This window comes from Equus caballus, chromosome 3, assembly GCF_041296265.1.
Source record: "Equus caballus isolate H_3958 breed thoroughbred chromosome 3, TB-T2T, whole genome shotgun sequence".
Lineage (NCBI taxonomy): Eukaryota > Metazoa > Chordata > Mammalia > Perissodactyla > Equidae > Equus > Equus caballus.
Genome location: NC_091686.1, coordinates 34499484 through 34514860, shown reverse-complemented (window position 1 = coordinate 34514860; position 15377 = coordinate 34499484). Strand labels below are relative to the sequence as shown.

The window sequence follows — 15377 nt, the reverse complement described above, 5'->3', positions numbered from 1 at the left end:
GTATTTTATTATGAAATTTTTCCAACATACAAAAAAATGGAAACAACTGTGCGGTGAGAGCCCGTGCACTGCCACCAGATCCTGCAATTGACATTTTGCCACAGTCACTTGATCACACGGCTGCCCCCTGGCCCGTCCCTCCGCCCCTGACCAGGCACCTGGACTTCTGATGCATTTCAAATTAGGGACTGTTCCGTCTCAACTTTTTGTGGCCGTTGAGGGGAAGGAACACGATAGTGAAAATAGCACTAGAGGCCAGGCCACTGGAAACGTGAAAATCACCTATGATCACACACCCAGAGTTTAAAAATAGGGAGTCACGTCCCTTGCTATGTTATACATGTATTTACAAATATGACAGAAATAGAGGAACACTAGCTTGCCACATGCTCCCTTTGGTTTAACAACTCGCCTTCTATCTTAGTAACTGTGTGTCTGCGCTGTGGTTTTTAATGAACAGCTATTTTAACAGAGGAAGTTGTGATTTATTAGAGGAGATCAGCGCTCGGGACCCGCCAGGGCCTCTCCCTGAGTGGGGCCGAGCAGGGGCTGCGGCCGTCCTGGCCACGCCTCTGGCCCAGGCTGGAGCCTACCGTTCCTGGGGGGTTGGGGAGGCAAAGCCAGCTCTAAAGGCAGGGTCTGTGACGGAAGAAGCCTTCTGTGGGGGCCAGGGCCCAGCCATCTCTGTTTCTGGGTGACGGCACTAGGACAGTGGGCGGGGGCTTCAGGTGAGCTATGCACCAGCAGGGAGAGGCCATGCCACTGTCACTGTCCCCGATGTGCATGGCCAGAGCACTGAGGCTTGTGTGGAGTGAGGTGCCACACGGGGCACATGAGGGCCCAGCACCCTCGGCAGAGCCCTCCAGGCCCTGGAATCCAGCTGCTGCATAGGGAGGGAGGGTCTTGTTGACCATGAGAGGCCACAGGCTTTCTGGGCTCTGGCTTGGTCGCCATTCAGAAAGGCCTGGCCACAACTCATGCCTGTAAAGGGGAATATGTACAGACACCCAGGGCCCTTCTAGACGCTGAACCAAACTCAGCCTCCTCAGGACCACGTGTTCTCGTCACACAGAGCCCCAAGCCAGGCCTGGTTGTCCTGGTTCTGCCTCCTGCGCGCCAGTGACCCAGGAAAGCCCGTTTCCCCAGCCCTTACCCGCCTCTGATTTAGATCCTTGTCACCTGGCCAATCCCGATGCCGAGTTTGGGCTTAGGAAAACCAAAGGAGGGAAGTAAAATAAAGTCACAGACGAAGTTCAAGGTAGGGTGACAGATATAGAAGAAAAGAATGCAACATTTGGGGCACACTTAGACTAAAAAATTATTCGTTGTTTATCTGAAATTCAAATTTAACTGAGAGTCCTGGATTTTATTTCGCAGCCCTCGTGCAAGGATGTCTGAGAGCAACAAATAGTCCAACCGCCAATTTCTATTTTATAAAGTTGAAACGTGCCTCCTTTCTCTCGCCCCGACCCGCCGAGGCCCCTCCTCTGCGTGCTTTCATTGTTCGCTCAGCGCTGCAGCCCCCTCAGACCCAGCCATGATGCTGAATTCATTAAAATCATTAAATGGACATATAGGTCTGCCCCACAGAAGGAGGAGTGACTCTTTTGTTTCTTGCCGCATCGTGATAAATGTCATTTCTCTCGCTCCTGTGTTCCAGCTGCATTTAGTCCACTGGAATTCGGTGAAATACCAGAATTACAGCGAAGCTGTGATGGGAGAGAGCGGCCTGGCGGTGATAGGCGTCTTTTTAAAGGTAATCCTGCCAGGGCGTAGCTCTTCCAGAGAAGAAAGTCGTGTGCGGGAACCAAGAACTGCCTTTAGACACGGCCGATTTAGAGTGAACTGTGCTGTCGTCCTATCTTCTGCTTTTCCAAACCAATGTTTCGTGTCTGTGCTGTACAGCTGGGCGCCCATCACGAGGGGCTGCAGAAGTTGGTGGACGTCCTGCCGGAAATAAGGCATAAGGTGAGCTACGTATTTTGAAAGCAGCGTGATTGGAAAAGTAAAATTGTTTAGAGTAATGACTCATTTGCAAGGGAGAAAAACCATTTTGGTGGCCAGAGCATTGCAGAGGGGGTCTGAGGCCGGGTCTGGGAATGGAACCCCCAGGGGCCGATTCTAGTTGTGTGGCTCCCTGGCTCACACTCTGACCTCGAAGGCGTCACTGCTATCCTCAGGGCCCTCCCTCTGCAGTATAGTAGGGGTGCTGGACTCGAGTTGAGCTTCCCAAAATTGAGTCAATCAGGCAGCATCTTGAAGATTTTTGCTATGTCCACCCACCAGTGGCACTATTATTTACTTAATATCTTTCATTACATGGACCCGCTTTTAAAAATCTTTAGCCTGTCCCAGGCAACGACACCCACTCGTGATAACATTTGCTTTAAAACTGATCGACCTAAGTACCATTAACAATTAAGAGTGCCCGCCCGCGTGCCTCCTAGCGCCCTCGTCCGGAGGGAACTGGGATGGCCCAGGAGAACCTGGAGGCGGGAGGGAGGGACCGCCATGGAAACCCACCACTCGCTCGCTGGTGGCAATGGCTCTTCGCTCAGCTCCTTGTACGCCTTGCTGCGTTAAGCACAGCTCCAAAGATGGCGACGAGAACAATGTAGCTTTTCTCCAACATCAGCTGAGAAAGGACTTTGATGGAGAAATGGAAATTCCAGAGAAATGTCGTTTATTTGTTCGGTACCAAACAAAAGAATTCCAAGCAGGAAGGAGTCACCGTGGTCCTTGGACATGGGGACAGATAGGGCTCTGACCTGTCTTAACAATGGCGAGAGTGGCTCCAGATGAAAGCTGGGGGCCAGCCCTTCCTCGGCTGATTCACAGGGATTGTTTGATCTGTGTGGTGCGTTCCCCTTGATGTTGACCTCCTGGCCTGCCTGGTGGGACGGACAGCAGATCGCCCCCCGCTGCCCTGTCCGCCAGCTCAGGAACTCGGCAAGGTCAAGGTGCTGAGAGCATCCTCTCCGTCGCTGGTCTGCAGCCAGAGTAAACCTGGGATGTTTTCCCCACCAGCGTCCACCTCCTACGTAGCGTGGTCCCCACCTCTTGGCAGGAGAGAGAAGAGCTGACTGAGAGGTGCTGTTTACTCAAGGGGCTGCTTTCCTTCCATGGAAGGTGCTGGAGCGTTTCTCTCCCACGGGCCAACTCCAGCTCTTCTGGGCAAATCGCAGGGCAGAAATGGGTCAGTGGGAGATAGAGGACATGCCTGTGGCTCAGTTCTGGTCCTGACACTCATCTTTGGGGCTCAATTCCTCACCTGAAAAGGAAGAGTGAGACTCTTAAGAGACAAAAGGCCCAGCCTTGGAGAGCAGGAGTCTGTGCTTCGCGGGTGGAGGGTACATTCCATTTCCTGTCATTTGTCACAGTCGGCTCGCCATCCTGGGTTTCCCCAACGTCTGGGTTGATTATTGGAATTTGCGATGTTGTAAGTCTCCTCTGTGCTGTGCACTTCTACAGGTTTTGACAAATGTGTAGAGCCACGGTCCCCCATGCAGGACCATATAGCACGTTCTGTCCTGTGGCCTTTTGGAGCCAACCCCCGAACCTGGGGGAGCTGTGGTCCGTTTCCAGCCCTAGAGTTTTGCCCTTCTCCTGTTTTTATTCTCCCTCGCTGTATCGCGTGGAGCTTTCTCTGTAAGCTACTTCTCTTCCCTCTGGAGTGGGATGCTCATCAGCAGCAAAGAGGACTACACGTCGACCCACTTCTCCCAGCAAAGACATCTGGGGTGGGCGCCCGTCACCACGAGCTGGTCTGTCTGTATTCGAGATGAATGGGTGGTCTCCACCGTAACACCCTGGCCCTCCTGGCTGATGGACACACAAAGGAGGGGCCTTCGCTTGCTCTGGGGGCCCCAAGGGACAGCAGCTGTCTGTAAGCAGAGGGCAGCTCTGAACCCTAACATGCTTAAGAGAGCGACACAGAGGTCCTGGGAATGCTGCTGGAAACATAGGGATGGCCTCTCAGAATTTCAGTGGACAGGTGGTTGGGTCCATCCGTCTGCTCCTGCTCGTGGTCTGCTGCCTTCACCCCGACCCCTGCAGCCCGGGGAGGGAGGAACCAGCCCTGGCTTTGGGACGGGACCGACCTCCCGTAGCATCTGGGTTCTGCCACGTCTAATTACGTGGCTTTGAGAAAGTCACCTACATCTGTCTTACTTTCTTCATCAATAAAATAGAAGCACCTCTCAAGGGTAGTTCGGAAAGTTCAAAGCCTTGGAAGGTGCCTGGCACGTCAGCACCTTTGGGCTGGGGCGGGGGGAGGCGGAGGGCCTTCACTTGTCACCACACACCCACTGGTACTTTTTGCATTTGTCCCATGTGCCCATGTGACCTGTTGCCTTCAGGAATTAACTAGACCACATGGTGGAATATTACCAAGCTGTGAAAAGGAAAGAAGCACTGACACGCACTGCAACGTGGATGAGCCTTGAAGATGCTCTGCCGAGTGAAAGAAGCCACACACAAAGGGCCACATTTTACATGATCCCACTTACAGGGAGCGTCTAGAACAGGCAAAGGCATGGCGACAGAAAGCAGATTAGTGGGGCCTGTGGAGGGGTAGGGGCATGTGGAGGTTGGGGAGGGCTAGCTAAAGAGTACCTCCTGGGGTTCTTTCTTTCTGGAGTTCTTTTTTGAGATGATGAAAATGTTCTAATGTTGACTATGGTGATGGTTGCACATATCTATCTGTGACTACACTAAAAACCACAGAATCATCTACTTTAAATGGGTGAATTCTATGCTACCTGAATTATATTTCTTTTTGCTTGTTTGTTTTTTGTTCTTCCTTTTTTTTTGAGGAAGATTATCCCTGAGCTGACGTCGGCTGCCAATCCTCCTCTTTTTGCTGAGGAAGACTGGCCCTGAGCTAACGTCTGTGTCCATCTTCCTCTACTTTATATGTGGGATGCCTCCCATGGCATAGCATGCCAAGCAGTGCCATGTCCGCACCCGGGATCCAAAGTGGCAAACCCCAGGCCACCGAAGTGGAATGTGTGCACTTAACCACTGTGCCACCGGGCTGGCCCTGAATTATATTTCAATAGTGCTGTTTTTACGACATTAACCAGACAATTAATTACAAAGTGGAACAGCAGGCAAACACGAGGCAATTTCTAAGTGTCTGTCACTGTGAATCAATTTACTTCCTTCTCTTTGGCAGCTTAATTAACGTCCCCCTGTTCCAACTGGTGAGAGTCAGCAGCTAGGGGACAAGCCAGGTGGTGGGGCCACTTGCTTTTGGCTTTGAAGGCTGGGTGGGAGGACTTTGCTGGGCAGGGCGGCCACCTTCCTTGGGGATGGGGGAGCGTCTGCTTAGTGCTTGAACACCCTCTGTGGGACCCGGAGTGCGTCTGGGTCTGGAGCTGAGGCCGTTACTCTGGGCCTGGTTAGTGTTAACTTGCTTCTGGGCCTGTGCCCTCGGCCTTTCAGGCTCACTTGCTTTACAGAGGCGTGGAGGCCACTGTCCCGGGCCTGCCACCCTGAGGGACCCCCCAGGGATCTTTTCCTCTCTGAGTAAAAGCCTGCTTGGATGACTTTGGCTTGCAACAAGGCAGAGACCGGCCAAGAGGCTCTCCTTTCTCTTTACACCCCCGGGGGCTGTGCTGAGCAGCATCCAGACAGCAGCTCCAGTGCTCCTGCCCCTGTTGGTGGGTTTCTTCAGGGGTCCCCATCCCTGGGCAGAAGCAGGGCTGTCCCCAACTGCAGGCGCTCTTCCCACTGGTCTCTTTTTATTGCTTTTGTGTCTCATTTACTCATTCCAGCCATGTAGCCTCTTTGTTGTTCCTCAGGCCCATTGGGTCACACCCTGTCTCAGGGCCTTTGCACTGGCTGTGCCGGCTTCCTAGAAGGCTCTTCCCCTGAAATCTGCATGGCCTCTTCCTTCACCTCCTCCATGTCTTTGCTCAAATGTCACCTTTGCAGTGAGGCCTTAGGGACCACCCCTCTTAAAACACCAGCCCCACACCTGAATCTCTTACCCCACGGTCCTGCTTTGCTCTGCTCCATCACCCTTACCACGTGTGAACTGCTGGGTGTCTGACTCACTCAGTTCGTGCGCTGTCCGCATCCCTCCAGTGAGAGGTGAGTCCCCGAGGGCAGGTGGTTTGGGCTGCTTCATTTACTGCAGTACCTGCAGGGCCTAAGACGGGCTCGGTTTACCGCAGCGCTCGACAAACAGCTGTGAGGGAATGAATGAATGAATGAATGAATGGTGGCAGCCCACTTGAAACTCAGAGAGGCAGGTTTCTCACTCTCCTTCTATGAAACAGGGAAAGCAAGCAAACCAAGGGCTCCCCTGAGCAGGAGGGTGTGCTGACGGGAGCCCCTCCTCGAAGCAGCTCCGAGAGCCTGGCACACAGTCATGGAACAACCGTGAGGAGGAGGAAAATCCTGGCATGTGGGTCAGGGAATCCCGCACAATGGACAGCGTCCTCCTGAGCCTGTGGCATTGCCACGCGCGTGCGTCAGGGAGGGCTGCCGGGAAGGGGGGTCCAGCTGTCCTAGAAGTGTAATATTTTCTGGTGTAGTCACTGTGGGAAACAGTCTGGTGGTTCTTCAAAAACTTACACGTACACTCACCATAGGATCCAGCAATTCCACTTCTGGGTATACACCCGAAATAATTAGAAGCACGTCTAGAAGAGATATTGGTACATTTGTGTCAATGGCAGCATTAACCACAACAGCAGAAAGTGGAAGCAACCCAAGTGTCCACCGACAGATGAATGGATAAACAAAACGTGGTCCACCCACACGACGGAGCTTTGTTCAGCCTTAAAGAGGAAGGGAATCCTGACACCTGCTACAACGTGGATGGACCTCGAGGACTTTATGCTAAGAGAAATAAGCCGATCTCAAAAAGACAAATACTGCAGGATTCCACACACACGAGGGACCTAGAGTCGTCAGATTCACAGAGACAGAAAGTAGGACGGTGGACACCAGGAGCTGGGGGAGGGGGAGGGGAGTGAGTGTTCAACGGGCACAGAGTTTCAGTTTGGGAAGATGACAAAAATTCAGGAGATGGATGGTGGGGATGGTTGCACAACAATGTGAATGTCATTAACACCACTGAACTGTACATTTAAAAACGGTTAAAATGGTGAATGTTCTGTTATGCATGCTATTTTACCACCATTTTTAAAAGTGTAATATTTTCACAGCCAAGGTATATGAAAATGAATAACTTTAAAAGGAAACAAATGAGCATTTGGTAGGAATCCCTGCTCTGACAGAATAGTCACATTTTCTTGTTACTGCTTCCAAATGTGAGAAGCCCGGCCCCACAGCCTTTATCTCAGGGAACGCACTCCCCTCCGAGCGACGAGAAGGCCGCATCACTGAGATAAAGATGGGGCACCATTCCCTTCCCTCCTGCGCCCCCTCCACCTCCGCTGAGATCTGACGCTGCCTGTGGTCTCGGTCCCTCAGGATGCGCGGGCAGACATGGGCCCCTTTGAGCCCTCCTGTCTGCTGCCCACCTGCCGGGATTACTGGACCTACCCGGGCTCCCTCACCACCCCTCCGCTAACCGAGTCGGTCACCTGGATCCTCCAGAGGACGCCCATCGAGGTGGCCCAGAGCCAGGTGAGCCGCGCCTGTGACCGTGTGGTAGGACTGTGTTGGAGAAGTTCCCCTGTCTGGCAGCATCACTAAGATTGCGAGCAAGCCTCACGGAGTTTCCTTCTCTGAGCGTGTTTGATGCTCCTGCACAAGAAGAATTTTCCAATTGGAATAGGAGCTCGTGGGGATTGAACAGAAGTTCCTGAGATCACAGCTCTCCCTCTGACGTTGAGATATTAGTGTGTGAGAGGGAGAGAGACAGAGACAGAGAGAAAGGGAGGGAAGCCGGAGAGGGGACTGACATGAGGGGGCACAGCTATACTGCCGCACTTCCGAATCGTGAGTGGTTTGGGATTCAGACGCGGCATGGATCCCTAGGGTCAGACGCTTGAACTAGGTCACTGCTTGCTCTTCAGTCTGTGTCGAGGTGAAGTGACTTTAAAAGAGAAGAAGTGACGTTATAGTTGGGACATAGGTCCTTGCCTGTAACGGACCACAGTAAGTATCTGTTGACGAATAAATTAACCGAGAAAGGGGTGTCCCGGATGGAAGCTGGAAAGCGGTGAAAGAAGTAGGGTCATTGAGGGCAAAGAGGCAATTCTGGAGGTTGTCCTGCTCTTTGGATGCTAGAACAGGAAGAAATCGAGATTGCAGAGGGTTTTCTCACCTGCTGTATTGAGAAGTTATGGCACTAGATATGCCGGGAGGAAATTCCAGAAGGATTGTGTTAGCCTGCTGTTGCTACTGTAATGCCGAGTAACAAACCACCCCAAAATGCAACGGCTTGTAGCAAGTCTGTGTTTTTCCTGCTCCCGGGTCTCTGGGCTCGCTGGGGAGGCTCTGATTGGGACCATTGGCTGCCCAGGGCTGGTTCACAAGTTAAATGACAAAAATGCAAAAGATAAGCCACAGGGCACATGCACAGGCATCTGCTTATGTCATGCCCACTCACACCCTATCGGCCAAAGCAAGTCACAGTGGCCAGGCCAATGTGAGTGGAGTAGGGAGGAGCGACTGAGTGTTTACTGAGCCGTGTCCCAACCTATCACATACACACACTAGAGAGTCAGGGCTCACTGTCCTGGGGTCATAGGTCTGCAGTGACTTTTGTTTGCTTCCTTTTCCTTGTCTAAATATTCTACTTTTTTTTTTTTTTTTTTGCTAAAAATGAGTAGATATTACTTGTATACTTTTTAGGAAAGTTATAGTATCTTTTTCTCCGGAAATCTCCAGGACCTGGAAAAAGTCTGTCTGTCTAGGGCAGTTTCGGGTTTAGGAATGATGATTATGCAGCCAGCGCGCTGCCTCTCTCCCACCCCATGTCCAGGGCTGACGTTACTGGTCAAGCCCCGTCCTCTTTCTGGGGGCTCTAAATGAGGTCTTAGAGGGTCCTCCAGCCTCACGATTCTGTGAGAATATTCTCTTATTTAAAAGTCTCAGAATGATGCTGTTGGCTTTGAAGGGCTGACTTCGAGATGTGGGGTGTGTTACCCACCGTTCCCCCAGACCAGAACTGTTACAGACACGAGGAAGACATGAGGAGACACGAGGAAGGCCTTGTTTGACAAATGACCCCTGTCACCCAGACCCCTTTTGTCACCAAACAAACAAGTAATAAGCCCCCATCACGTGTCACATGTTGTAACAGAAGAGGGTGGGAGAGGCCTAGGAATGAGGGGGTGATGGAAACAGGGATGCATCTCTGCACACTGCCGTCTGGAGGGAAAGTAGAAACAGGCTGGGTGGTGGAGTACAAAAATGCAGAGCAGAAGCCGCTTACCCTGACCAGGGAGCTAGGGCGTGCACCCTCTGGGTGGTGGGCCAGAGTTTGCCAGGTGGGGGAGAGGAAAAGGGCGCATTTATAAGAGGGTGAATAACACGTGCACAGCAAGAGCATCCTGGACGGGCACACTGTGCTGAGTGCCCGGGAAACTGTGCACCGCACTCCCACAACTCCAGGGGGCGCCCCATCGGTCCAATAAACGGTCACTGTGAGATCTAATCCCAGTTTCCGTATTTAATTAGACATGTGACTTATTCTCACAGAGCTCATCAGTAAGTTCTGAGAAGAGATGAGATGATGCATAAACGTTCACTCTGAGTGAAAAGCAACCAGTGTTACCTTAGCGTTTATGCTGTGTGCATGAGTTATCTATTGCTGTGTAACAAATTGCTCCAAAATTTAGTAGCGTAAGAAAACCATCATCATTTCTCATCCCTCAGAGTTCTGTGGGTCAGAATTTTGGGTGGCCCTGCCTTCAGATCTCTGACGAGTTGCTGTCAGATGTCAGTGGGGCTGCAGTTACCTGAGAGCTTGATGGGCCGGGGGATTCTCTCCCAAGTTGGCTTATTCAGGTGGTTGGCAAGCTGGTGCTGGCTGTGGCTATGGGCCTCAGTTCCTCTCCCGTGGGCCTCTCTGTGGGGCTGCTTGAGTGTCCTCTCAACATGGCTGCTGGCTTCCCCAGAGCAAGTGACCCAAGAGAAAAGGTGGAGGCTGCAAGGCCTTCTCTGACCCAGCTCGGGAGACACTCCCGCTATATTGCATTGACCATATAGGGCCAACCCTGATTCAACGTGGGAGGGACCGCACAGGCCGGAGGGATCCTGGGGTTGGCTCACTCTGTACCCACACCCGGCTTACTCTGTTGCTCTCCATTCCAGCTGGCCGCGTTTCGCACGCTCCTGTTTTCTGCCCTTGGTGAAGAAGACAGGACAATGGTGAACAACCGTCGCCCCCTGCAGCCCCTGATGAACCGGAAGGTCCGTGCGTCCTTCCAGCCCGCAGGAGAGGGCGCAAGGTCCTAACCTGATTACGTCCAAGTTAGCGGGCAGAATCGGCTTTAAAAAGAAGTATTGTGTCCCGAGTGTCATGGTCTGATCACACGTCACCTCAAAATTAACATACAAAATTAAAAAGAGAGAGCACTGTTTTAGTCAAGGTACTTTTCAGTTGCAAGGAAAGCAAATCACTTCAAAGAAGCTTAAGGATGATAGGGAATGGAACCCTGGGACAGAGTATCCCAGGGGACCCACGGCAGTGCACGGTGGCCTCATGGGGCCGAGCAAGCCCCAGCTGACCGAGGTCGTCTGCCCGGCCCTCTCACAGTTCCACGCTTTCCTCTCTGCAGACGGGCACCCTCTGTTTCCCCACATTCATGGCCACCCTGTCGTTTCCAGGCAACAGAGGCTAAGACCAACATCCTTCTTTGCCATTTCCAAATTCCTGGATGTACCAGCGTCCTGGGGCTGCTGTAACAAATGACCACACACTGCGGGAGGGAGAGAGAAACAAACGAAATGCATTTTCCCACAGTTGTGAGACAGAAGTCCACGATCAAGGTGCCAGCAAGGTCGGGCTCTGGCGAGACTCTCTCCTTGAGCTGTAGACAACATGTTCTCACTGTGCCCTCACCCGGCCTTTCCTGAGGGCATGCAAGCACCTTTCTCCTTTCCTCTTCTTCTAAGGCCAGCAATCCTACCAGATTAGGACCCCACCCTTATGACCTCATTTAACCTCAGTTACCTCCTAAAAGCACCACCTCCAAATGCAGTGACGCTGTGGCTTAGGGCTTCAACATATAAATTTGGGGGGACTCAATTCAACCCATAGCAGCTGCAAACTTGGTGGCTTGAAACGATAGACATGTATTCTCTCATTGTTCTGGAGGCCAGAAGTCTGCAATCAAGGTGGGCCCGACTGGGGGCTGGCCCCGTGGCCGAGTGGTTAAGTTCGCGCGCTCCACTGCAGGTGGCCCAGTGTTTCGTTGGTTCGAATCCTGGGCGCGGACATGGCACTGCTCATCAAGCCACGCTGAGGCAGCGTCCCACATGCCACAACTAGAAGAACCCACAACGAAGAATACACGACTATGAACCGGGGGGCTTTGGGGAGAAAAAGGAAAAAATAAAAAATCTTTAAAAAAAAAAAAAAAAAAAGGTGGGCCCGACTGGCTCCCCCTGGAGGTTCTGGGAGAATCTGCCCATTGTCTTCTCCAGCTCCTAGAGGCACCACATTCCTTGGCTCATGGCCCCTTCCTCCATCTTCAAAGCTGGGGAGTTTTCCAGAGTTGCTTGGTATATGCTGCCATTTAATTGCGGTCACTGGAGGGTGTGTAATTGGTTTCTCCCTGCGGGGTTTTTTTTTAAATTGTGATGAAATACACACAACATGAAATTACTATCTTTAACATTTTTAAATGTACAGCTCAGTGGTATTAAACACATTCATAATGTCACACAGCCATCACCACCATCCATCTCCAGAGCTCTTTGCATCTTGTAAAACTGAAACTCTGCCCCCATTAAACACTCACTCTCCATCCGCCTTCCCGGCCCCTGGCGCCCACCATCCTACTTTCTGTCTCTATGAATTCGACTCCTCTAGGGCCCACATATAAGTGGAATCAGACAGAATTTGTCTTTTGGTGTCTGGCTTATTTCTCTTGCATAATGTCCTCAAGGTTCATCCATGTGGTAGCAGGTGTCAGAATATTCTTCTTTTTTAAGGCAGAATCACGTCCTAATTGAGAATGGCATTTTTATTTTAATAGCATTAAAAACATTCCCTCTGGTAGAGATGCAGCTCTACAAACAACCTAATCATATTATCTTCCGACGTGACCTTACCGTTGGATAAATGGCGAAAAACAGCACAGAAAAATAAGCAAGTGCAAACCTGTCCACAAGGTGTGGTGATAAACTCCATTTCATTCTGGGGAGACAAAGAATAAATAGACTTATTATAATCCACAAAAACGTCTGAAATCAAAGAGAACCTATGGGATGGATGTGGCTTATTTTGGCACAGATTTACAGGTTTTCCCCCCATCACAGAACTTCCTCAGGTACCAACAATTTACGGTCTGGCGTTGGGCCATTCAGTGTTCTGGCGCCAACTACAGAGAAAGCCGCCCTAAACTTCCTTATACGTGTTCTTTCCTGAAAAGGGGGCACTGCTCCCCAGCGCCCGTGACAGCGCAACGCTTTGTCCAAACACAGCCCAACAAGCTTTCATGTTGGTTCACAAAGGCCCTGGAGGCAGTGTTGCCTCACCTCAGTCTGGGGGCCTGGGTGACGGTGCACGCCGTGGCAGTCAGCGCTGGGTGCGGAGCGTGGATGGGTGGATGGTTCCCATCACCAAGGACAGGTGGCATCCTGGAGGGAAGGAGATATTTTTAAGTTAGGTTTGGACCCAAAAATATTTCTTGTCCTCTGGGGAAATGCAGCCATTCTTGAGTCTTTATGGAGAGTTTGCTGCAGCTGCTGTAACAAGTTAACACAAACTTAGTGGCCTCCAACAACCTTACAGTTCTGGAGGCCAAAAGTCTGACACGCATCTCACTGAGCCGAGTCAAGGTGTCTGCAGGGCTGGCTCCTCTAGAGGCTCCAGGGCAGAATCTGTTCCTTCACCTTCTCCAGCTTCTAGAGGTGCCCACACTCCTTGGCTTGTGGCCCCTTCCTCCATCTGCAAAGCGCATCACTCCAACCTCTGCTTCCATTGTCATGACTTCTCTCTGACTCTGACCCTGCGCTTCTCTCTCACGAGGACCTTGTGATTCCGTTGGGCTCACCAGATAATCCAGGATCATCTCTCATCTCAGGATCCTTCACTTAATCCCATCTGCAGAGTCCCTTTGCCACGGAAGGTCACATATCCATAGGTCCTGGGGATTAGGTCAAGGACAGCTTGGGTCCTTACTCAGCTGACCACACTGTATATGCAAAACCAGAATGTGGCGACTTCCGCCAAGCTGCACACAACAGCCCTGAGGTTGGTCTGCCCTGGGGGTTCATGGAGGGGATAGACTAGGCAAGGCACCAGGGAACCACAGGGCTCAGTGGGGGAAGAGATGTTGGAATGTTCTAGAGCTCACTATCCTATATGGCAGCCCTCAGGCACACATGGCCATTGAGCGCTTGAAATGTGGTCAGTGCAACTGAGGGACTGAATTTTGATTAGATGTAATTTTAATTAGTTAAAATTTAAGTGCTACATGTGACCAGCCAATGGCCACCATGTTGGATGCACAGTTCTCTCTCTTGACCTGGGCCTTACATAGGTGTGTACATGGGAGCACAAAAAACCACTGAGGTGAGCACTCAATATTTGTGCCCTTTACACACTTATGGGCTGTATATTATACCTCAGTTTAAAGCAAACACTTCGCTGCCCACTTGAGAGCTGAGGTTTCTGAGGCCCTGCAGACAGGACACGAGGCCACCTGGGATGTCGACACATGCAATTCTGGGAATAAGTGAAACAGGCGCTGGGAATAAGATCAGAGGCACCAGGGTGTACCGACGAGGGTACAGGGCCCACAGAAAGACTAATCAGGGATGTCACCAGGGTCACCTAGTGGAGACCCCCGACAGACAGTCCTCCCGTGGCCTCCTTCCTTAACTGCCGAGGACGTCATGAAATGTACTGCCACCAGGTAACTGGTCCCACCCAGAGAAGTCAACTCTGTTTACGGAGTCAGGACACGAGTAATTCATTGTCAGCAAAAACAGTTTAAAATAAAATCTGTTTTGGTTCGTAAAAGGATCGAGTTCAGTGGCGATGCCAAGTGAAAGCGGGTTGGCTTGAAGGAGTCAAATAGATGTTGAAAAAGGAATGCGATTAAAACGGATGTGTCTCAGCTCAGCTTTACGCTGACATCCTGCTCACTTAGGATGGAGAATTAAGAGAATACCCAACAACAGGCCTGCCGCCACCAACAGTAGTCCACACAGCTCGGCCGCGCTCCCGGCCAGGCCCTGGGCTCAGTGTTATGCACATTCTCAATCCTCATCCCCTGTGTGTGTTGGCACCACACGGAGCCCGGCCCCGACCCCTCAGAGCTTATGGTACCCTGGTCTGAGGACTGGTGCTTTTAAAAAGCTCCCCCGTGACTGGCCTGTGTGGCCAGGTATGAGCACACAGCAATCCTGTTTATAATGGGTTCACAGAAAGTTCCATGCAAATGTCCCCAGGTTTTGATGGGGAAACTCAGGCTCACTTGGGAGGTTGAGACCTGCTCAGGAGGGCAGAGCAGGGGGGAGCCGCTCCTGGATTGTGGGCCGTCCTGGGGGCCTGCACAGAGTTTGTTTTTGCCCTTCTGATGTGCGCAATTAAATGCAATAAAAAATGCAGCCTCGCAGCAAAAGGACAAAGTCCTGGACTTCACCACTTAGTGAGAAACCTTATCCTATAATAACCTGAAGGTGGATCGTGATGGAAACTCCACCCCGAAGGCACCTGCTCAGGCCTCCTGTGGCTCATGGGGACGTGTCCTCAGAGAGGAAGCAGCGGCCATCATTGGAGGGTTGGAGCTGGGGATGGGGGCACAGAGCAGCCAGGCGGCTGTCCTCTGTGGCTGTCCATTTCCAGAGGGACTTTGGGCCGAGAAAGGTCCGGGTGTCCAGAGGGGTCTCACAGGCCAGAGAAGGGATGGCAGCACCCTGAGCTTGGTGCCCCTCGCCACACAGTGGTATCACGTCTCAGCAAGAATTCGGGGGAGACAACTTTCATCCTCCTTTTTCCTGTGGACACAACGGTCTTTGTCCCCTGGTGGATGTTCTCTTCTTTGTAAAACTGGCGTTAATCCTGAGACCCAGATCCCCCCGGGACCACGTGGAACCTGGGTGCCCTGCAGGGAAACCACCAACCCCTGGGGAGGAAATACCTTGACTGCAAGCCTCAAAGCGACGGACGAACAGCAGGCCGGGCCCTTCCACACCATCCTGAGCGCGGGGACATCAAGGTCAAGGTCTGCGGGGCTACTGGCCGGACAACGTGCACTGTGACGGGACTCAGGACT

The 15377-nt window shown here is 51.9% G+C and overlaps 1 protein-coding gene and 2 long non-coding RNA genes across 4 annotated transcripts in view; 1 reads left to right on the top strand and 2 right to left on the bottom strand.

Annotated features, from left to right (window-relative positions):
• CA5A (carbonic anhydrase 5A) overlaps positions 1 to 10506 on the top strand; it is a 32995-nt gene extending 22489 nt beyond the window's left edge. For both annotated transcript variants that reach the window (XM_005608486.4, XM_001500312.6), the window contains exons 4-7: positions 1661 to 1756; positions 1906 to 1968; positions 7447 to 7602; positions 10240 to 10506. In XM_005608486.4, coding sequence (XP_005608543.1) covers positions 1661 to 1756; positions 1906 to 1968; positions 7447 to 7602; positions 10240 to 10383 — 459 coding nt within the window. In that variant the 3' untranslated portion in view covers positions 10384 to 10506. The remainder of the gene's footprint in view (positions 1 to 1660; positions 1757 to 1905; positions 1969 to 7446; positions 7603 to 10239) is intronic.
• Positions 1309 to 6193, bottom strand: LOC138923411 (uncharacterized). Its single transcript, XR_011436973.1, has 3 exons — positions 6061 to 6193; positions 2524 to 3271; positions 1309 to 1947 (listed from the first exon to the last, which is right to left on the bottom strand). It is a non-coding gene; the product is annotated as an uncharacterized lncRNA (long non-coding RNA).
• Positions 10507 to 12162: 1656 nt separating the features above from the next.
• LOC138923412 (uncharacterized) lies at positions 12163 to 15353 on the bottom strand. Its single transcript, XR_011436974.1, has 3 exons — positions 15243 to 15353; positions 12631 to 12732; positions 12163 to 12289 (listed from the first exon to the last, which is right to left on the bottom strand). It is a non-coding gene; the product is annotated as an uncharacterized lncRNA (long non-coding RNA).
• Between the last annotated feature and the right edge of the window lie 24 nt (positions 15354 to 15377).